Below are 24395 nucleotides of genomic sequence, written 5' to 3' on the forward strand. Positions count from 1 at the left end.
AGTGACACCCAAGGCAGAAGCGGGCCTGGAAAGATCTCTGATGCAGAGAGGCTTGTGTGGCGGGAGGGTGTGTGGGAGGAAGGGAGGAAGTGGCACTTCGGTGGCTTTGTGCAATTATTTTCCAAGACTAACAGGATGCTGTTGTCTTCAAACAAATCTGATGTCCTTGTGCCCTATTGCCCTTGATTTAGATCAGTTTCAAAGACAACTTCCCCCAAGGTGATCCGGACACGTGATGCTCCTTTTAAATTGTCCTTCAGAATGCCTTTGAAGTACTGGTCCTTGCTAGTGGGTACATTTTCCTTGGCCCAGCTAACTATCAAGTCGTTTTCAAAGTAGTTTCTTTCAAAAGTAGCCCCTTTGAAGTAGTTTCTCAGTAGACATTTTGGCATCAAGCTGTACAGAAGTTTATGTAAAACATCACATCAGCCACCAGGCTGCTTCAGAGGCCAAAAGCTGCCCAAGGTTTATCGTGATCTAAGTATCCTACCCAGTAAGTGAGAGAGGGTTCCCAAAAAGGCAGAACAGAGACAAAGGTTGAAAAGCAAAGCCATCTCACTCCCTTGCTCATTTGCCCACTGACTTCAAAGAGGCATAAGGAGCCCAAATCTGTACTACCTCTATTCTAGAAATGAATGAGGCACAGATCCTGCCATCAAGAAGAACCCTGAAGAATGAAAAGAAAGGCTGACACCAGCCACAGTGATGAGAGGGAAGCGCAGGACAGGTTAGGAGGCTCCGGAGGGCAGAGAGGCTGTTGGCTGTGGCTAGAGGAGATTTCTGGGATGAATCTGGAAGGATAAATGGGGTTCTTTCATGTGCTCTATCTCTAGAATGCAGTGGTTTATCCAGAGGTGTGCTCAGTTGAAAAAAATAAAACTTGATTTTCAATGTTTGCCAATTTCCTTATTGTAAACACTCCCACCTAAGAATGGCAAATTTTAAGTTACCAGTGGAGACCAACATGACTTCACTGAACGCAGAGTTGGGCAGAGACAGGCAGTGGCCACCATGATACAGTATGCCACCCTACAGATGGGAGGGGCATAGATACCTTCAGGAAAACAGATCATAGCAAAATAATTAGGAAGTGATGAATTTGAGTATTTATCACCTTTGCTTTTGCTACCATTTGTTTTGTTGTAAATTTTTTTAATTTCATGTATAATAATGGCCGTGTTTAATAACCAGCTCCCCAGATTCCTCAAAGTGTAACAATTAGCTCTCATGAACTGACACAAGCCAGCTCGCACACTCCGGGCTATTTCTTCACTCACCTCTACAGCTGTGGTCTGAGCTACCACTGCATCTGCAGGAATGCGGCTCTATCCTTCTGCTCGGTCTCCCTGCCTCAAAAGCAGTGGCTACTCCTCCCATTGTACCCCGCTTCCAACCCATTCTCCACCGGGTAGCTGCAGAAATCTTTCTAAAAGGCAAGTGTGACCCTGCCATCCCCCTGATTGGACCCTCTGATGGTTCTCGGTGTTTTTTCATTCTCCCTGTGGTGTGGACCCCTGTCCATGCCCTGAGTCCTCCCAGCCCCACCTCCTGCTCTCTACATTCACAGGACCCCAGGACTCCCCTGCCTCAGATGTCTGGAAGCCCCTTCTCTGGTTCTTTATGACAGCAAGCTCCTGCCTGTCCCTTCAGATCTTCACTTAGATTTGACTTCCCCTGGGAGATTTTCGCTGGTCCCTGAGATCAGAGGCGGTGCCTCCTCTGTGCGCTGGTGGGGTCCTGGGCTCTAGCCACAGAAGCACCTGTCAGGTGGATGTTGGTGAGATGGTTTTATGGCACCTGGCTGAGCGGGAGGCCTGATGCAGACGGTCCGGGTGTGACCCCTGGCTCTGCCACTCACTGGCTTTGTGTCCTTGGAAAAGCCACGTCACACCCCTAAGCCTCTTTCTTTCCCTGTAGAATGAGGATAACAGCAGCCTCTCCCTCCTTCCTCGGAGGGTTATTTTGAGCCCTGAATGATTTCACGCGGATTGAGTGCCTTGAACATGGCTGTATGGTCAGTACTAAATACGAGTTAACTAATACCGGCTTTGTCTCCTGTGTTTGCCCCACACCTGATCCCCATGCTGGTGGAGGCTGTTTCCATCTTTTGTCTGTGGTTTCCATAAGTGCAGCCAGTGTGGAACACCCAGTAGAGGCTCAGGCACTGCTGAAATGGAAAATCCAGAGAATGAGTGGCCCACGGAAGGCAGAAGACATGGGCCTGCCTGCTGAGAGAGAGCAGGTGAGGAGGCCAGAAACTTATTATTCCTCACAGTTTTGGAGGTTGGAAGTCCAAGGTCAAAGTCCAGCAGGGTTGGTTTCTGGTGACGGCCACCTGCTGGCTATGTCTCCACATGGCCAGGAGTGTGCACGTAAACTGAGAGGCAAGGAGCTCTCTGCTGTCTCTTCTTGTAAAGACACACATATGATTAAGTCAAGGCCCCACCCTTATGACTCATTTAACCTTAATGACTTCCTTAGAGGCCCCATCTCCAAATACAGCCACACAGGAGGTTAGGCCTTTAGCATAGGAATTGCAGAGACACAAACATTCAGTCCATAGCAACCTCTTGCCCTAGACCCCCCTGGCTCTGTACACAGAAAGAACAACACTGTGCTCCCCGCATTCTCTGGTGTGGAGAGATGAAAGGGGAAAACCATCTCATCAGCACTCCACCTAAGCCAGCTCTCCAGCCACGGCTGCTAATGACCAGCTAAGGGTGTCCATTGCTTCTGGAGCCCGAGCGTTTGTTTTTTTTTTTTAAACAGGGGACCTTATTAGCTGTTAACTGCTGAGATGAGAAATTATGGTCAGACCATTCAGGTGCTCAGCCTTTCAGCTGAAGTCCCCTCCCTGGGGCCTGCCTCTGCCTCTGCATACTCAGAATTTTCCAGCCAGTTCAGTTTCTGTCAAGTAATTATTTACAAATTAGATTCCCAGGGAATACATGATCAGAAAATGTAAGCATGACACCCTTAAATCGCAACAAACTATTGTTCAATAAAAGACAAACCATTCACCCAGTAGCCAATGTTAGAAAACTCAGGGACCTGCCACAGCACCAGCCCACAACTGAGAGTATTTATCACCACTTAGTCTTCCTGAGTGCAGCTGAGAATGTACACAGGGACAGTGACAGATAGATACTCTCTAGTCTTAGGGTATCATTACACAATACTTTTTTCCAAATTATTTTCTCAATTCAAAATACTCGGGCACTCTATAAAATATGGGAATTATTTATTTGTGGTTTCATTAAAGTTATAATTGCTTGTTTTAAAGCATGTACTATTGCTAGGAATAGGTTAGGTATTATGACATATCCTGCAAAATATCTTCAAATAGCCAGTCCCTCCGCCTCCCTAGAACACAGCATATGTTACTCAATGTTATGGATGTTCCACTAGAAAGACTACATTTACCACCCTCTCTCTGGCTGGGTGTGGCCATCTGAGCTCTGGCAGAGGCTGTGCAAGATGAAATGTGTATGTGGGGGTGTATGTGGGGGTGTATGTGGGGGTGAAATGGCAAGGCGGGGGGGCTTTCAGAAAGGCTGCCTCTTAAAAGCAGAAGGGAAGGGAGTGGCACTCTTTTCCCTCTTCCTCTTTTCTCCTCTCTGAAATATGGATGTGATATCTAGAACACCCACAGATATCTTGACCATGAGATAACCTTGAGATTTAAGCAAGCCATGAGCTAGCATAGTGGAAGAATAAGACAGGAGGGGCCTGAGTGGGGGTGACCATGCCACGGTCACCCAGCCATCCACAGCTTGAGTTCACAGAGAGAGTGAACTAGCCTTTGTGTCACTGGAGCGTCTGTCCGTGGGGTGTTCTGTGATGTGCACCCGCACCTGATCCTCAGGGCTGCCATGCACATGTCACGCTAGGGTCGGTAGCAGGCGCATTCATCGGAAACCCAGAGCTCATTTACAGACAGCGTATTTGCGATTCTTTCATTGATTCACAGACAAATTATTTGCTGAAGCTCTGTTTGCTAAGCTTTCAAAAGCCAATTCTCTCCCCTAAGGTTCCCAATCTAGTTCAGACATAAAATCAACCATTATGTTGTTAAGATATAAGGCAAGATATCTCAAGCAGGACGACTCTCCTGTGTGAGAATTGTACTAGTGTCAAAATATTGGAATTGGATATGGCTAGTCTTTCTTTCTCTTTGAAGGTCTTCAGGATAGAAATTTGGGAGAGAGGTGGCCAACAGGGCAATGCGTGTGTGCGTGTGTGTGTGTGTGCATACATGTGCTCTTGTGCATGTGAGGATGTTGGAAGATAGAGAAGGCAAGATAGAGAAACAGAAGAAAAGCATATGACGCTGCAGATAAATGCAACCAAATTAATATTTCCTCCCAAAGTCCCATAATTCTTAACATTTACATCTAAACACTAACTTATCTGCACTTAAGGGTTGTGAAAACTCTAGCCACCATAGCAAAAAATTTAGTATAGCTCAACTCCATATAATTTTATTATTTCCAATAAAAACAAAATGTTAAGTATATAACTAAATAGAATTGGGTTTTTATGTTTATGTAAGACTCTTCACATCATTAGACTCACCCATCTAAAAACTGCATTTTCTACCATGGCCCCAAGTATAAAAAGGATGATTACCATCATCTCAAGACATCTACACAATCCTGGGACAAACCCAAACAACTATGAATCTCCCAGTGGGGGAAAGGTCATTTTGATAGTTCTCTTATGTTACCTATTACTAAATTCACAAATTTCAAATTATAGTCACATTATTTGAAATTATAAATACAACATGCCTAGAAGAAGCCCTACTAACATGTGAGCACAGCTCGGAGGTAGAATCGGCCACATCGTGTACTTTACACTGAAACTCCACTCTTTTTCAAGAGTGTGTTAATGGCCTCTGCCTGCAAGTGTGGGCCCATGTGCTTTTTTCCAAAAACCGAAATGACAATAATTAAACCAGGCAGCTGCTGCCCCCAGCAATATGACAACCTCTCCCTGCTCCCTGGAATTTGCCGGAATCACCCTACTTGAGCTCATCCCGTTCGAATTAGCTGCTCCCTCCCTGTGCCCTGGCAATCTGGGTGAGTTTCCCATCTATTAGCTGAATTATTCAGATGTTTTCCCACAATGGCCCTAGCAGTCCTCATATAACTAGTTTCTAAATCAACAGTGAATTACATTATTGACAATCTGAGCAGATTAATTAAGAAATCTGTCAGGAATGACGCGATGAGAGCTGGCTCCTGTTCAAGGCGGATCTGCAGTCTTCAAGATAGAAGCACGCCTGATGTGGCTTTGGAAGTGAGGGGTGAGAAACAGCAGCAGACCCAGGCACAGGCCACCCCCGCTGGGCTTAGCAGGACAGCCAGCATGGGCAGGCTGGGCTGGAGGTAGTAAGTCTCACACTCACACAGCCTCACAGGGCTGCTGGCTGGCTTGCATCAACCAAAGTGTGGGGCTGAAAAAAACATCCTGTGTACCCTCAAGCACTTTTTCAACGTGAGCTATGTATTGTTACTCCCATACGCAGATCCTGGGTGAGAGAAACCATCATAACTATGTCAGAAGAGGCTACTTGGCTTTTAGGCTTTTAAATTCCTGTGTTTAGGGGGGCTCTCAGGCCCCCCAAAAGCCAAACAACCTAGAAAACCCATTTTGGTGCCCAGCAACAAGAAAGCAACTTCTATTCTATATCCATCTATTCCTCCATGCATTAGTCCATTTTCACACTGCTATAAAGAAATGCCTGAGACTGGGTAATTTCTAAACTAAAGAGGTTTCATTGATTCACAGTTCCACTTGGCTGGGGAGACCTCGGAAAACTTACCATCATGGCAGAAGAGGAAGCAAGGTATGTCTTACGTGGCAGCAGGAGAGAGAGGGGGGGAGCAGGGGAAACTGCCACTTTAAAACCATCAGATCTCATGAGAACTCATGAAAACCATCAGATCACGTGGGAACTTCCTCACTACGAGAACAGCATGGAGCCAACTGCCCACACGATTCAATCACCTCCCACCAGGCCTCTCCCTTGACATGTGGGGATTACAATTCCGGATGAGATATGGGTGGGGACACAGAGCCAAACCATATCACTTCATAATAAAATTTTAGTTGATTTCTCCAGAGAATCTTGCAATCAAAACCCAACATAAATGCAAGTAAATAAATAAAAATTAAAAATCAGAATATCACAGAGTTCTGTTTGATCTAATTGATTTGAGAATTTTTTGAGACCCTACTCGATCCATCAGCAATAATTTTGCAAATTTTCAGCGGCTAACACAAAAGATGTAAATTCCAAAGTCCTAGGTTCAAGTTTGAATGAAGCACTTAGGAACTGGGTAGCCCTGCATCAGCCACTCCCAAAGCTGAGTGTTTTCACCTACAAAGATCCCTGCCTTCCAGGCTGCTGTGAGGATCAGGTAGAAAAATGTGTTTGAAAGAGGGAATGGCTGATGTGTTACCCAACACACAACTTAAATATCTCATTTCATTTCATATTTACAACAACCTGCAATAAACGCATTATCTCTGTTTTAAGAATAAGGACATGGAGGCTTAGGGAAGGTGAGTACATTTTTCAATATCAGAGAGTTGCTAGTAGCAGAGGCTGCCCCTGAGCCCCAGGCATCAGATTCCCACATGAGGTTAGGGGTGTCCTGGGCAACTTGGGTTGTAGCTGAGCTCCAGAGGGTGAGTCAAGGTTTTCAGGAGAGAGGGAGCATGGTGAGGTCAGGAATGCTGGGAAGGAGGGTGCCCTGGGCATTCTGTAGAGGACCCACTGTAGGACCGGGGTGCTGTGTGGGTGCATGGTGTGTCTGAGAACCAGCAAGTGGTCTAATGAAGCCAAGCAGTGCCAAAGGAGCCAGGCAGAAGGTGAAAGAGTGGCCGTGACAATTATCCTAATAGCAACAACCATAGCAGCAACCTGATTGACACTAACGAGAATGAGCTGGGGGTCTGATGGCGTTCAGGGTTTTTCACACATGCTAATTAACCCAGTGCTCCTCTCACCACGTGATCAATGAAGACCGTGAGGCCAAGAGAAGTGACGTCACTGGACATTAGTTATGAAGTGGACTTTGAAAGCCTGAAGGACAAGAGGAAATGTGTGGCCTTGAACAACGAGAGACAATCATCAGAAGGGCAGGTGGCTGCACAAGCCGTGAGCCTCCCATCACTGAAGCTTTCAGGCAGGAGTTAGAAAAACATTTTCCTGGGATGTTGTAAAGCAATTCTGACACCTTATCTCTTCTACTTCCAGATTCTGTAAGGCTCAGAAGTGGGATCAGTCTTCTGACCTGGTGTTCTTCAGAGTCCTCATTGTGCACACCCAGTCACCTAACAGAACCTAGGGCAAAGAAGGGTGGAGTTTATTGATACCAAAAATGGGAATAAATTAAAAGGAATATCTTCCTAGATCAGAGATGAGACTGTTCAATCCATGATGATATGCAGTTGGGACAAGGTCAGGAATGAAAAGAAGCTACAGAAATGCAAGTCAGGAAGAGAGACCTTGACCAGAAGGAATGAATGCAGATAAGACTGTCTCCAAAGATTCAGGGCAGGCCGGGCATGGTAGCTCACGCCTGTAATCCCAGCACTTTGGGAGGCTGAGTTGGGTGGATCACTAGAGCCCAGGAGTTCGAGACCAGCCTGGGCAACATGGCAAAAATACAGTAATTAGCCAGGCATGGTGGTGCATACCTTTAGTCCCAGCTACTTGGGAGGCTAAGGAGGGAGGATTGCTTAAGCCCAGGAGGTAGAGGTTATTGTGAGCCATCATCTGACACTGCACTCCAACCTGGGCAACAGAGCAAGACCCTGTCTCAAAAAAAAAAAAAAAAAGACTCAGGGCTGCCTGCTGGACCTGCTCAGACCTGCAGAGTGGGTGCTGATTTAGGACAAGAATAGTATCAATTTGAGGTGGACTCTAGAAACCACTAGTCTACAGCGGCCTCATATCTTATCACTCACTGCTGTTTGCTTGGAAATCTGCAGAGTCTTCAGTTCCACTACTCAATGAAGCATCCGGGGCTCTGGGGGCTCCTCTCAGGGGCAGACTTGGGGCATCAAGCATCCTTTTCAAGCATTCCCCTTCCCCCCAACCTCAGCCAGAGCAAGAGTCTCTGATTAATTTAGCATATTTGGTTTATCTTTGAGACTGTGTTGAATAAAAGGGTTTGGCTGCTTTTGTAGACTAAAAACGCTCTCCAAAAACATTAAAGACTGTTTGTTTTTAACCTGCTCTGTAAAACACCTAATTCTATGCACTATGCTGAAATATTTTTGGAGGTGACAATGAAGATTTTGACATAAGAGTATCCTGATTTTCCCAGAATTCTTAGATTCTAAAATTCTGCATTTTCTGACATTCTGATTTCCTACTGCCAATCAAAGAGTGACAGTCCACACCTGACTCTTCGTCCCAGGTTTTCTGTGGTAGAAACTTTCTCTCCCTAATGAGCTGGAAGAGTTTTTGAAAACATTAGAAAGAAGGAGACAATATTAAAAGCATAAAGCCTGTGGGTAGAAAAAATTCAAGACCAGAGAATAGAAGAAAGCCTCCTGCTTTAGTGACTGAGAAATTATCTGTTATGTAGCCAGCCAGAGGGACATACAGTGGTGGAGATAGCCATGTTCATCACACAAAAAGCCGAACCCCTCCATGAACCCACCCAAGCATACACCTGTCTCCAGGCTTACACAGTGGAGACTAAATCATTCCAAGTTGCTAAGACCTGCCTTTAAAGGTTCCTGAAAGATGTTGCAATCATTCTGGGAAACAGATCTATGTATCATTCAAAATGAGCTCATCAACATGATGCATAAATAGGCACCAATACAAAGTTTAATATTTCAGAGTAAATGGTTCTTTAGGAATTCATCTATTTAGAAACCAACAACTGACTAGGAGGATACATTATTTCTTTTGATGTGCTTTTTACCTATATTATCTCAGTTAATCCTTCAACAGCTCTCAGGGTAGCTGCTATTATCCCCATTTTATAGATGCAAGAACTAGGGCTCTGCAACCTCACATGAGCTACTTGCCCAAGCTACAGGTACTTGAGCCCAGGTCCTCTGATTAAGCATCTTGCATTCTTGCTCCTACACTGAAGGCTTTCAAACAGTGGCCCACAGAGACCCCGAACTAACAACAACAGTAATAATAATGATCCTAACAGCCATGGTAATAGCTCACATGTGTTGAATACTTAATATGGACCAGCCACTCTGTTGAGCATTTTAGACACTTTATCTTTTTAACTTTCTCTGGAATTCCATGAATGATTCCATCACTTGACCAAGGTCACACAGATAACATGGGGTGAAGCTGAGCTGAAACCCAGGAGGCATCAGGTTGACCCACCAGCACCTCTCCTTCCATGGGATACTTCAGGGACCATTTCTGTGGGTGGGAAAACAAGAGGTGGGCACAGCGGCAGGTCCCGGGGCTCCCAATTATTCTTCAAACAGAGCAGCTCTTCTTTCTGTCTTGGGATTCCGTGAAGGCAGTGACAGAGCAGAGGGTCACAGAAGGGCTTCGAGGTGGCCTTTAGCTCTGCCTTCTCAGGACTTACACAATTTCTTACCCAATCACCACAAATGAACACATCCACTAATGAGAAACAGGATGCTTGCTATGCAAACACAGGTGCAAGGCAAGTCCCCAACCAAAGGACTCGTCTTCACACCCAAGTACCACTTGAGATTTCATTTAATGAAAGAGTTCTGTGGCAAGCATAAATAATTTACTTAATTAAAGTTTCCAAATGGCTGCAGTGGCAGCCAAGCAATGGTATTTCTACTATTCCAAGAGGGGGTGCTTCAGACACTTGCTTCTCAAAGAGATAGCCCATGGACCGGCAGTGTCAGCCCCACCTGCCAGTTAGTTAGAAACTCACAACCCAGTAGGTTCCACTCAAACCGATGAGTCAGAACCTGTATTTAATGAGATCTCCATGAGATTTGCATGGAGATGAAAATTCGCAACATATGGCTCTAAAAGATCACCAAGTAAGGCGATTTGAAAAAGGGACAAGATTCCAAAACTTCCAAGTGATTTCCAGCACTGACTTGGGATCTCTCTTCTTCATTATCCATTTGATGAAGGCTATGCCTTCAGAAGTCCCTAAGCATTGGTCTATTCGTCCTCAATAACATCGCATAGTTCACCACAGACTTATCCTGGTACAGCGCTTGCCTCTGGGAGTGGAGCAGAGGCCAATTATGGTAGCCTCACACAGAAGCATATGACTTTCTTTTAATCCTTGAGTGGGGAAGTGCAGTCATCTTTGCAGGGCTGAAGCTGTCAAAGACGAGAAACTTCTTTTATAATAAAACCCAGAGGGAATTATGTCTTGCTTGATTCTTACCTTAAAAGTCTCAAATGCAGCACATGTGCACTTAGATTTGGAGTCCACGAAGAGGCTTAATCATATTTTACATGAAGAAAGACCTACTCACATGACCCTGGGCAAGTTACATAGACTTTCTGAGCCTCAATTTTTTTCATCCATAAAATAGAAATAGTAATAGTATCGACTTCACAGCATTGATTGAATATGTGCAAAGTGCCAAGAACACATGATAAGTATGTATATGGCACACGGGCACACACACACACACAGAGAACAAGAGAGACAGAGGCAGAGCAAGAGCGAGAGCAAGAGTGAGAGAGAGAGAGAGAAAAAAAAAATGAGTTAAAAGTGTGTTATTTTTGCACGGTTAAATTCCAGAAGTAGAGCGGTTATTATTTTCTTCCTTACACTCTTCTATATTTTCAAATTTTCTGCAATGAATACTTGTGATTTTAACCATCAGAAAAGATAATCAGAATGATGTGTCACTACAAATGGCTAGTGGAAAGCCATGACTTCTGGAGGGCTGATGGTGGAGAAGCTGTGAAGTGTAATGAGAAAAGCACAGAATTACCACATCATGACCTTGCCACTTCAGGGCCATTATACCTTGGCCAAGTCCCTTTGCCTCTCCAGACCTCATTTCATCATTGGCAAAATGGAATCATGATGTCTTCTCTATAACTCCATTGTATTTCTAAAAAGGTCAAATCTGGCCTTTGTATATAACGTGTATATAACGTGCTTTCTGCAATATAAAAGGCCTCCCTGATATTATTTCTGTATTATTATTATCATTTATGGACAGAAAACATTAACACTCAAGAAAAAACATATTCACATTTTTTACTTTATATGAAAATGTTGACATCCATTATATCCATTATTTAGGAATATTAGGAATATTACATTGGAGATGAAAATAACACGGGCCCCTTCTAATATGGTTGAGTTTTACTGATATTCATTTATCTATGGATACAGGTTGAACTGCTTTAAAATACAATTGGTTAAACAAAAAGCTTAACCAGTGATGTAGAGAGTAAGAAAACAGCCTCCTCGTATCAGTCTTCCCAGTTTTAAGATGAAAAACTATAGACTGTTGAGTCCAGACTGGATGGGGGCTCCTTCACTAGAATACAACATACTGTTGAGAATTATTTTCCCCTGGGCAGTTTTCCTTGGTCCTGACACTTTCCTCTTCAATCTGTCCAACTGAAATATATTTACCCTTAGCACGTTCAATCCTTTTCAGAAAAAAACTACAAATGGTCATGTCAAATAATCACGAATTTATTTATTCTAAATATTATTACTACATAAACCTGCAATGTAAAATACTTTCTAACCTCGCACTCCATGTTAAAACAAAACATATTGTGCAGACTCTTCTTAATTTATGACCAAGAAAATGTAGCTAGAAAGATGGAATCTTCTCATTTCAGATGATTCTGTAAATGAAAACAAGAGGTTTGTCATTAAGTGGTATTGATGATACCCACAGTGTTCATATGTTTGTCAATTTCATTAACCTCTCAAATTAGGTATTCATAATGTGTTAATGACAGCATAACACATCATTACATTATTCAATGTAATTTCATGGATATTATGTATAGTTTGTAATGTTAGAATCTCTTGTCTTTACAGCTGTTAGAAAACATTATACTTTCCAAGATGATTAGGGACGTGTGAATACCAAACAGCAGAATCCACAGCTCAAATAATGGTCCCTGCTTGGCCTTGAATTCTGATCAGGGTATGACTAGACAGTTTCCACTGACAAAGGACTAAGCTCCCTTTAACGTGTTATACAAGAACTAAAGAATCACAAAGCTGACAGAGAGCTTGAGAATTTGTCAATTAAATTTCTTCCCTTCAGGCTGGTGGTGATAAATGGAATTATTATCTAGCAAACAGTCCCTCCCTCTCTCTTTGGAATAGAATACACTTTGCTGCCCCACTGACTATTGAGGGGATTGGCCAGTGTCTTGTTCTAGTCTAGGAAATGTAAGCAAACCTGATAGGAGCAAAGGTTTTAAATGTGCTCTCGTGGCTGGTGTGTCCTCTTGCACTCCTGTAATCCAGCGTGAGAAGAATATGGCCCAGAGAGCCCCTTCCCTTTTAGCGTGGGCCCCAGAATAAGCCCCCTGGAGCAGCTCTGAACCTGAACTGAGCTTGGAACCAAGCCTGACCAAGCCCAATAAGATTAGCAGAACCTCAGCCAAACCACAGATGCATGGCTAGCTAAGAAACATAAACATTCATTACAAGACACTGAGAATTCAAACTTGTTTGTTACACAGCATTCTCAGGGAAATCGTAGACTCATACAATGGCAGAACTCTTTAACTGTTCTGTTAAACCGACAGCTGTTGCAATAGGATCATGGAATCTTCTGAGCTTTGACTTCAGAAGACAGCATTTTTGTCTCTTTCATTAAAATCTTGGCACTTATACAAAATGATATCGGGTGTATCGCTTAACTTGCTGTGTGTACTTCAGTTTTCTTATTCATTCATTTGATAAATCAGTCACTCACATACATTTTTTTAAGTTCTTTTCATGTTCATGTTCATGTTTATTATGCTAACCACTGCAGATAAAATAGGGAATAAAATAGACATGTGTTTTTTGTTTTGTTTTGTTTTTTAACTACAGGGACCCACATTCTATAAAATGCATATAACTCCTGGTCTGTTAACCTTATGAGGTAAGTGGAAGAGATTATAAAAGAGAGAATGCAGTGAGATCATCTTTGTGACAGTACTAAAACAGTTGAAAGCCATGAGCAAATTTTAGGGAATTTTACTTTGAATTTTTAGGATTTTTATTGTTTGAAATCTAGCCCAAATTTTCAAAGATCCATGATCCTGCTTATGATAAATCTATGTCCAACTCTGAAACAGCTATTCTTATCTTCAGCTTGCAGAAAAATGGAAATCTTCATTTGTTTCATCAAATATTGTATGTGTTTGATATTAGCCAAGCTCTAAAGCCAGCATAAGATAACTAGGAATCCCTTACTTCATCTCTAAGGCTATTAGAGAAAAAAGATGAATGAATTCTTCCCTTCCAATGTTTTCTGATTTATTTATATTTTTTGAATTTGTGTGTGAATTGATGCTAATTCCTTCACTTTGGCAATTGTTTAGTAACAAGGTTTAAAATGGATGCATTTGAATGGCAGGACTTAGGTAAGTGAGTGTCAGTGAAGTGAGAGACAGCCCAGGGATCATAGACAAGTCGACCCCTAGAGCAGAAAGACCCCCAGAGCATCACCCAATCAAACCCTCGCCTGCAGGTGAGAAACTCAAACCCAGTGGCTGCAGTACCACACTTTGGAAGTGCCAAGAATGACACTGGCAGCTCTCTATCACAATCCCATGTCCTCACCTTACTTAAACTCTACAGAGGGCGAAACAATCAGCTAAGAAAAAAAAACCAACAGGCAGGTATCTTTCATCTGCGATGCTCAGTTCTGGATTGGGAGATGGGTAGTAGAGATGTATGTACTTATCCAGAAAGCATTTCCAGTCTCTAGGTGATCCGATCAGCTCAGCCAGGCAGCCTCCTTCAAAGTCATCATGTGCTTTTTCTCTTTGAACCATCAGAACCCAGCAGTTAAGGGCCCCTGCAAGGCTCTTATCTTGTTTGTGGCTGTTGGGGAAATGATGTGTCACTGACAGCTGTTGCCCACATTTGCTCCTTCGTTCTCCCTTCTACGTAAACATACAGATGCAGCTCACATCCGTGGAGCACCCTCTATCCTCTCACTAGCCAATGGCTTTGTCTTCACTCTTTCCTGGCCCACCAGCAGTATGTTAAAGTAAAAGTAAGTGACTTGAAACAGCCCTCTCTACTTCTTTGCATGTATTTTACTTCTGATCTTTACAACTCTTTGAGGCATCCTTTATTATCCTCCTTTTACAGATGAGGAAATCAAAGCTCAGAAACTAGCTTGCCTAGGGTCCCACTGTTAATAAATGTCTGAACCAAAATTCACATCCAGATCTGCCTTCAGACCATTTCCCCTTCGCACAAAGGCACACTTCTTAACAACGGAAGGAGCTCCACAGCCACGTGGTGTTTTCTGCAGATGAATCCAGCTGGTCCTACTTCTAAAACCCACAAATATCAAATGAAGACGGAAAATGAAAACTGGGAATTTCATTTACATTTCACTCAGCTCTATAGTGTTACCTATGCCGATAAAGCCCTTCTACGTTTCCTCTAAAAAGGAAATCAAAAGGTTCTTTGTAAAACCTGAAACTCACCCAAGATCTCGTCATCCTGCCTCACAGCCCTTAAAGCCCCATTCGCATCTGCCTGGAAAGTATCTCTTGGTTATCACAGTTTAGAAAGAGGCATTAGTCTCACTAAGCTACTGGAGGGGTGAGTTAGACAAGCAACCCAGTAAGGTTTAAATATATATATAAAGCACAAGATGTTCTTACATCTGCCAGTGAGAGCACGTTCCTTCAGACTCAGAGAAGAGGCAGGGGAGGCATGGGGAGACCATGGCCAAGCTCAATCTAGAAGAGAATTAGGGGTGAGCACTTGTGACTGCAAAGTGCTTCAAAAATGAAAGTCTATCTCAATCCCAACACCTGCCTGGTAAACCCTGGTTTTTCCCATCCTGTCACCCCAGAGTAGTGGATGGAACCAGCCAATGCTCTCCCAAAAAAAGCCAACAGTGGTGGTCACCACCTTACATGGTCCTCATGCCTCACCCAAGATGACAACATATTCAAAGTGGAGATAGAAGTCCTTTTTTGCATCAACTTAAAAATAATATTAACAGTTCTGCTTCCACTTCTTAAGGCCATGGCAATCTTTCTCTCGTGGGCAGCGAATGATGGAGCTCAACTCTGCATCCATAGAAGAGATTAATTTGACCCACTTAAGGCTGCCTTTCTCGTGGCTGCTCACATTTACCAGGGACTGTCTAAACACAGTGTCCTGCTCTCAGAGGAGAGAGGCATTCTGTGTCATCAGGGGATGTCTGACAGACACAGCTGATCCAACTGTCCCCAGTGCAGGACTTCAGCTGCCCTCCTGACTTGGGAAGTGGCTGCGGCATTGCATGCATGGTGAGAACCAGTTCCCCTGGGGTCCTGGGCTCGGTGGACTTGCCTCTCAGAGTCAGGCTGTTCTTTTCACACCTTCAAATGAAGCCAAACTCTGTCAGCTTTACGGCACTGTTGTCCCCATCGAGAGAAGCCTGCTTGCTGGCAGCCCCTGCCTGGAGCTTGCCTGTTGGCCTGCTTCACCCCCAAACCCCTCCTTTGGTGGAAGCCCTCTACTGTGGCCCAACATCTGATCTTTGTCTTTATACTTCAAAGGTCGTTTCTGGAAACTCCATGGTGAAAAGATGGGGCTGGTGTTCCTGGGAGAAAGGGAAGAATGAAGACCTGTTTCAGTGTCACGGAGTGGAAAGAATATAGGCTTCTGCATCGGGCAAACTGGGTACAGCTTCCAACTCAAGTCATTCACCATCCAGGGGACCTTAACCCTCAGTTTCCTCACTGTTAAATGCCAAAGAGTCAAGTGAAAGAGCTCGGGCAAAGTTACGGGCACATGGAAGATAATAAATGTTAACAATTATTAAATATTTCAAGAGAAATTAAGTCAAGGAGGGTAGACTTCCACTGAGTAGCTCCAAGTGACAGCTGACATTTATCACACACTTACTGTGTATTTGGCTTTGATCTTATCTCATTTACTCTTATTTCATTTACTCCGCTCAATAATCCTATGATGCAAATATTGTCAACATCTGCATTTTCCAGAAGACGACTGTAAAACCCAGAAGGATTAAGTAGCTTCCCCAAAGTCACACAGTCAATACTGTGAGGCAGACACAGACAGTCCTCCAACAGAAGCCATTCTCTTAAGCACCAGGACATCTCCAACCCCTCCACAGAAGCTGGTGAGGCTCAGGGTTTCCATTTGAGGATCTACCATTCCTTGGCTCACTGCTGTTGTTTTTCACCAGGGAGGTCAGAGAAGAAGAAAAGCTGACAACTGTTTATGAATGCTGGGAAAAATTAAAAAGTGCCAGAGGAAGAGCGGAGTGGAGAATTGTCTGCAGAATGAGAAAACCCAGGTGGCAGCAGCCACGTGCAGACTTGACTTAGCCCAGATTCCCCACCAAACAGAAACTGAGGCTGACTTACATGCTAATGTTTTATTGAAAGATCCAATCCCTGGGCAGAAACAATGAGAGGAAAGGGAAGGACTGAAAGCAAGCACAAGGTCGGGGTGTAAACACGTGGTCGTTGCTTCCCAAGCCACCAAGAGATTTAAGGGTCCCTGGGCCACATGGGGCTCCTAGAAACAGGCTGCACAGAGACCCGCCCTAGAGCAGCCTGCCCAGGGGGCCAGGGGAGGAAGTGGTCTGCCAGCTCCCTCATCTCCTGCCTCCTATTAATCACAATCACCCCACAGGCAGTGACACCCATACTTCCCAGGGGGTCACCTAGCTTCTCCAGGTAGCTAGAGGGGACACAGATTCCCCTCTGAGGCATTTCACCCTGGCCTGGGAGGGGCAGGGGTCAGAGAACCCCCCAGGCCTAGTGCAGCCTCAACCACCAGAGTGTGAGAGTGGCCATTCGGAGTCCGTCCTCGCCTCCCAGGGATCGGGGGTATAGGAGGGTAGCAGCCACCTGGGTGCTTCACAAGTAAGAGCTCAAGTCTCCTGGAGACAAGTGAGGCCCAGAGAACTCATGAACCCAAGGGGGCCTTAAAATTGTGCCTAAACAGGACCTGGAGTCCCTCTGAGAAGTTATGGGCCAGGCACAGGAGGCCATGCCAAGCTACAGTCCTGGGCTAACTCACAAGTCTAGGGGCTTGGAGGGGTTTCATCCAAGAATACGAGCTTCCTGGGCACCCAGAGCCATAGAGTCAGGCCAGCTAGGGCAGCTCACATGGCTGTCCCCACTCTTAAGACTGATGGACCAGAGCTCAGGCCGCCCCCAAGGCCGAGCAGGAACCATTTTGACCACCGGCCTGGGAAGGCCACTCTCCCAGAGGGCTGGTGTCAGGAAGAGGCTCCTGGACTCGGAATGAGAAGTTGCCAGTTCATGACGCACTCGGCCTCCTGCTAGCTGCACACCCTTGGATGAGGCCTTGAACCTCTTCTCTGCAAAAGCAGTCCTAGCCGGGCCCTGCCAGCCTCTGGAGTCTCTGTCTCCTCACCTGTAAAATGGGGTAAGGGTCCAGGCTGGTCCAACTCCTGGGGCTACTGTGACGATCACAGGGTTTCGCCAATGGAAACCCTACTGCCCTGCCCTGCAGGACTGTCCTGCGTGCCCCTGCTGGTCCACCGGGCCCATCGGCCTGAGGTCAGAGCGAGGCATGGCCGCCCTAGCTCAGTGTCAGCCCAACCCTTCCTATCGGAGGGAAGCAGAGACTGCCCTGTGCAGCCTGCTTCCTGCCCCATGACGAGGGGCTTCCCCTTAAGATGATTTTGTTTGTCACAGCCCATAAGGGGAAGGGTATTCCCTGAACAAGCACAGCCCTTTGATGGGACCAGGGGGCCCCCGTCCTGGGTCCAGCACTCCTATCACGAAGAGAGGGACAGGAGAGTTGATGGGGCAGGGCACGAGCCCTCCTAGAGAGACCTGACCCCACCCACACCTTGTACCCAAGCCCCCAGAATTCCTAGCCCAGATGTCACCAAACCTACTTCCAGCGCCCAAATCTGATCCCCTGGACATCCCAGAACCTGGGGAGGCCCAAGGTCCACCCCTGTGGGTGGAGCACCCTGGCAGGGAAGAATGAAGTTCAGGGAGGGAAGAGAGGAGATGTGAGAGGGGGAGGAGAGGCTGAGGGCAGCCCAGGGAGGGAGGAGAGGAGATGTGAGAGGGGGAGGGGAAGCTGAGGGCAGCAGGGGCTGGAAGCAGCTTTCTCCAAGGCCTTCTGCTGGCCCGAAGTCTCAAGGAGTCTGAATTCCAAATTCGAACCTAGCCATCGAGGTCAAGGTAGTAGGAGAGAAACCATTTTACTCAACAATGTATAAGCAAAATGTGTCATTTTTTAAATATGAAGATCTTTACCACGTGGGCCCCATTTGAACGCTTGCTCTGGGGACCTGCACATGTTCAGGAGCTATGTCCTTTTACTCAGCCTCCTTCCAGCACCTTCCACCCTCTGCTGCCCCAAACCTCATAGGCCCAGGGTGCAGTATTCTCCTAAAACCTGGATACTCCCTTCTGGTCTGCAGGCATCTGTTCTAAGGCAATCACCTCGCCTTGATCATGAAAGGAACGTCCTTTGAAAAGGCTGCCATCCAAAATATTCCCTGCTATCCATTCATTCACTTATTCATTCCTTTATTCAACAAGCGCTTGAGTATCTCCTTCTGTGCCAGGCCACACTGGAGATAGTGCAATGAACAACACCAGCAGGAACCCCTGCCCTCATGAGCTTCTATCTTGGTGGACAAAGACTCACAGCAGCCGGTGAGCACATGAGATGAACAGAGCATCGGGAAGGGCCACCAGCACCCCGTGCCTGTGCACCTGCTGTGACTGCCCACAGCTGGGGGCCTGGCCCACAGCACTTCACATGGTGGACAATGAAGCCCTGTGAGGCTCCCTGTGGCCCCTAACTCCTAAGTGACTAGGCTGGGATTCCCACTCAGATGGTGCTGAGGCCAAAGGTCTCAAAGGCTTTCTACCACCAGGTCCCTCCTGAGTCAGGACTAGCATTAATTACAAGAACAGTATCAATTAGCCCCTCTTGGCTCCAAACTATAATGGCTGCTTCCTCTGGTACAATATTAGGAGCAGGCACCAGATGAAAAAGCAAACGGATTGAACACCACCCACAGAGATAAACTGGCCTCATGATCAACGATGGTGGATTTTTTTTTTTTTCAACACAGATAAACAGGAAAGGAGTTTTGGTTTTGAAAATCAAACGATTTCCTTGCTGTAGCCGTATCTAGGTTGGGTATCGAAGAAAACAAAAATAATTCTGGGCACAGAAGGAAGATGGAATATTTCTGCACTCAACACTGGGCCAGTTTGGCTCATTCCCAGACATAAAGAATTCTGGTGTCCCTTTTTAAATAAAAATAAATAAAGCAGTTCAACCCAGATGGGGGTGCCAGCAGATGTGACAGAGCCATGGAGAGTGGGTGGGTGGTGTGCAACACTTGGCCATTGCTGACAGCAGCCCTGTTGTGAAGCACACAGCTGGGAGGACGGCACAGGTGCGCTCACACAGCCGGCATTCCCACAGGCCCGCCCACTGCCCTGATCTCGGGCCACGGCTGACCGCAGGAGCCTCCCAAAAGAGGAGGCAGTTGTGGGAGGGAGGCTGCTGCCAAGCCAACGCCCCTGCAAGGGTCAGTCCCTGCTCTCTCTGCAAGGTCCCCCGCCCCCAGCAGCCCTGGCTCCCCTTCAGTCCAAGACCCAGCTCCCAGACCTGAGGCCAGGCCACAGGCTCTGCTTCCGGGCTGCCTCCTGCTGCCTGAAAGCCTCACAAGCAACTTCATTCGATTAAAAATTACCAAAGGCTACTTAACAATAATTGAGTGTATATTTTGAAACAGCTAGAAGAGAGGATTTTGAATGTTCCCAACACACGGAAATGACAGATGTTTGAGGTGATGGATATGTTAATGACCCCGAATTGATCATTACCCATTGGATCCATGTATCGAAATATCACTCTGTACCCCTGAAATACATACAATTATTACATGTTGATTAAAGAAAATACCAAAGGCAGGACTAGGACAGAACAGGCTTCATGGGGGATTTCAGGAAGTTCCATGTTCAAATCCTGGCTTGGGTGAGTTACTTATGGGAGCCTCAAGTTACTTATGGGAGCTTAGAAGAATCTCAACCGTGCGTGTAAGTCTCTCGGCGTGGCGGTAAGTAGCAGTATTTCTTTATGATAATTTTAGCAGCAATACCGGGGAGGTTTCTGGAACAACTTTAAAAAATTTAATGAAGGTGAAAACCTCTTTCATGATGTTAAAAGAAGTTTGTCTCACTCCGCAGGAATCCCACCTACACACAAAAGAGACCTCTTCCTGGCTTTTTACGTTCTTTATGTTTGAGGGGTATAGAATTATTTTTCCAAGCACCTTTTGTTCTGTCAAATGGATAAAGAATTGATAGACACATGGAAAGTACTGGTATTCTTGGGGTTATTTTTAATGGTAAATGTCATAATTTCATTAAACGAGACAAATATTTAAAAGACAACAAGTTGACAATGTTGGATGCCCTTGATGTGGTTCATTTTGCATGACAGGTGACAACCCCTTTTCTTTTTTCAAATGCAAAGTTTCTAAAGCCAGATGGAGCCAGGGGGCCTTTAGCGCCCCTGAAACTGGGTATGTGTACTCCTTTCTCTACAAGAGTGTCCATAGCTCTTATTGGCATCTCAAAAAGGCTCGAAGCTACCCATGGGGGTCACCCTCTCTGGCACCAAAGGGGAATTAGACACCTGTTTGTTGAAGATCAACCAGACATCATCAGTTCTCCCTTTTGGGAACCACCAGTGAGCTCCAGGCATGTTCCTGTACCCCAGTTTCCAGTTCTCCCTTCGCTTCCCCTGTCTGCGTACTTCACAGACTCAGGTGCATCTTACAGGGATCCTTTTTCTGAAAATAAACACTTGGACATAGCATAGTACAAGGAGGCAGGGGAGTGTGGTGCCAGGAAGCAGCACAGTGAGCCCGCGGGTCAGGGAGCAGTGGGGCAGCACCTTCCCCACTGCCCCCACCTCCAAGCCCTGCTCTCCAAGGGCCGCCCCCCAGCCACATCTGCGCTGTAAGAGCACTTTCACTGGGACCAGGCGGGAGGCCAGCTTTGCTTTTCATGAATGTGACCACTGAGTTCTCCTGGTCACTTCCTGCAGCCCATGGGGGCCCGACATGGGAGATTCAACAACTGGGAGGCTCTGCGGCCTCCACTCCACTGAGCAAGGCCAGGCCCAGGATTTTTCAAGCTCTCCCAGGAGGCCTTTGAGTACCTGGTTCCCAGTGGCTTGAATCAAACTAGGTGATGCTTATACGGCTGAGGAAAAAAAAAAAAAAAAAAAAAAGAGCTACTAGTTGGACAAATGCACATGTTAGAGTTTGACTTCAGTTCTGTAATGCACCTTGCTTTCTCCCCAACCATGGGGTGGCCTTGGGAGCACCCACCAAAGGACCCAGGCAGGGACCATCTCCAGGCAGTGACCAGTGCCACCACCAGCAGCCATGAGACTGTGAACATGTTTATTTGTTCACCTGTTTATCTGATTCCTATAGAGCCGGCTGCTCTGGGTTTCTGAGAAGCCTCACTCTGCCGCTGTACTACCGGCTGTAGGGCCAGACCTAAGTTACAGCCTCTGCTGACCTTGATTTCCTCATCTCTAAAAGTGAGGAGAGTTCTGCATTCCTCAGAGGGTTGCTGTGAGGATGGAATGAAATAATTATGTAAAGCACATAACACCACACCTGGCAGGTAACAGGTATTCGATAAATACTATGAGTTGGATGGCATCCTGGCCCCAGCATCGGGGTAGAAAACATTCAGACATTGCTAGATGCCACTTGACCAAGGTTTACAGATTCAAAAGAAATAAGTGAGTGAGTGCTGAAATAAACAAAAAGAGTGGGGTGGGCGCTAGAGGAGCCGTCACAAGCACTCTAAGCGACAGTGCAAAGCTGGCTTGCTTGTGGCAATACGGTTGTCAGAAATGCCCCCAGATAGCTGGGGCTCTGGCTGGGAGACAGGCGGGCTGCCATGTGGCCCTGGAATCTGGGTAGCCCATAAATGATGCATCAAGAGCAGAGCTGGCCACAAACCACGGCGATGTAGGCCACGGGAACATCTGTGCAGACAGAGAGGCTCCGAGCAAAGTATGCCCGAGCTGTGCAGGCCCGCCCCTGCACCCCCAGACTCCTCGCCCCTACACACCCTCGCCCCTACACCCCCACACACCCCATCCCACCCCTGCAGGTGACCACTCACCCTAACTGTCCTGTGGTGAACCCTCGAGCAAGTCCACCCCACGGTCCCCAGCTCTGGTTTACACAGCAAATGACATTTATTGCAACCTTTAGATATATAAAATGTTTTAAAGAAAATAGGCACAAGGGTTCCCAATGGCAGCACATGCTCTTTTCTCTACTATTAGGTGGGAGGATGGAAAGGAAAATCTTACCTCTGACTCCCAACACAGAGCTCTGTAGGAACGGCCCCCATCTAGTGACCCTAGCAAGTCCCCGGTGCCCAACTCAGGCCTGGCACACAGGGCCCCAGGCGAGGCTCTGGAGCAAGTGTTCTTACAGAGCCAGTGACCATGGAGCCTGTGACCGTGCAGAGGGACCGGTGGGAGAAGTTGGGAATCACCCTGTCCAACATTCTTGTTCCCTGGGAACCTTCAATCTTCTTGTCTCCACCCAATCTGTCTTGATGGAACTAATTTTTTCAGCAATTTTAATCTCAGAAATGAGCAGGGAAGGATTCCAATATATGTGAGAGAGAAGGATCCTGAAAACAAGTAAATATCCTGGCCGTGGACACCCAGTGAATGTTTAACCCTGCAGGATGGCTGCACTGGCACTTGGTGACCCAGCAGGTGACCGGGATCTGCTGGTGATCTTGGTTCACTGGGTGATCTGTGGTCCTCCAGGTGCTCTGATCCGCCAGGTGGTCTTCCAGGTGCTCTGATCCGCCAGGTGGTCCTCCAGGGCACTTTCTAGTTACAACTGTCAGCTTCAGAGGAACACAGTAGAATGGAATCTTGCTCTGCCACTGTAGCAGCCGCCCGACCCTACCCAAGTCCTTTAACCCCTGCGGCCTGGGTCTTCTCCTTTGTAAAATGGGGGAGACTGATCTCTATCTCACAGGGTTGCCGTGAGCATTAAACGAATTATATTGTTGGTAAAGTGCCCATCAACGATAGGCTGGATAAACAAAATGTGGTACATCTACACCATGGAATACTATGCAGCCATAAAAAGGAATGAGATCATGTCTTTCGCAGGGACATGGATGGAGCTGGAAGCCATTACCCTCAGCAGACTAACACAGGAGCAGAAAACCAAACACTGCATGTTCTCACTCATAAGTGGAAGTTGAACAATGAGAACACATGGACACAGGGAGGGGAACGTCACACGCTGGGGGCCTGTCGGCAGGTAAGGTGGTGGGAGAGAGAGCATCAGGATAAATAGCTAATGCATGCTGGGCTTAATACCTAGGTGATGGGTTGATAGGTGCAGCAAACCACCATGGCACACATTTACCTATATAACAAACCTACACATCCTGCACATGTGTAGGATACACTTAAAAATTTAAGATACACTTAAAAATTTAGGATACACTTTAAAAATACACTTAAAAATTTAAATATATTTTTTAAAAAGTGCCTTAGCAGGACTGCCACAGCAGAGTGCTCTGTGGTTTGCTATCTTTTAAATACTAGTTTTAAATTAAAATAAAATAAAATGTTTCTAAGACCATAAGTGCAAACTGCAGAAACCCTAAATGCAACTATTAGTATTATTATCATTATTTTCATGGGGATTGGAGAGGAGGGTAAATTATAACAATATAAATGATACATTTATCAGACAAGACTCCTACCTGAGAAAGGATATAAAGAAAAGTAAAAACTAGCCCAAAGAACATATCTGTCTCTGCGCTCATTTCTTTTACATAACGACTTCGGAGAAAATGTTTTCATTCATCAAATGGTCAAACAAAAGTTAAAGCCCTGAAAATTATTTGGAAAATCCAGTGTAAACTAACAAAAGATGAGATTTCCCATGGGCTAATCCAATGGGAAGTTTCACTTGGTCCTGAATTTCCTCATAAAATTATTTAAAATGCTCTTTTGTTCCTATTCTCCTTTGCTACCAATTTAAAGGAAAGAAAAGTGGGTCATGCATTCAACAGAAGAATGAACCAGGCCGCAAAACAAGCGGAGGGTGAAAAGGGAAGTTTCCCGGTAGCGTATGTGGCCTCCGACACTGAGTGGTGAGAAGTGCACAGAACTCAGTCTAAGGGG

The 24395-nt window shown here is 45.8% G+C and overlaps 1 protein-coding gene across 1 annotated transcript in view; it reads right to left on the reverse strand.

Moving 5' to 3' along the window:
* Positions 1 to 22252, reverse strand: part of LOC101019097 (putative uncharacterized protein encoded by LINC00299) — a 40552-nt gene extending 18300 nt beyond the window's left edge. The window contains exons 1-3 of the mRNA XM_021924500.2: positions 14825 to 22252; positions 13890 to 14027; positions 2044 to 2169 (exon numbers count right to left, since the gene is read on the reverse strand). Of these exons, the coding sequence (XP_021780192.1) occupies positions 2044 to 2169; positions 13890 to 14027; positions 14825 to 14889 (329 nt within the window). The 5' untranslated portion in view covers positions 14890 to 22252. The remainder of the gene's footprint in view (positions 1 to 2043; positions 2170 to 13889; positions 14028 to 14824) is intronic.
* Positions 22253 to 24395: the final 2143 nt, after the last annotated feature.

This window comes from Papio anubis, chromosome 14 (genome assembly GCF_008728515.1).
Source record: "Papio anubis isolate 15944 chromosome 14, Panubis1.0, whole genome shotgun sequence".
Taxonomy (NCBI): domain Eukaryota; kingdom Metazoa; phylum Chordata; class Mammalia; order Primates; family Cercopithecidae; genus Papio; species Papio anubis.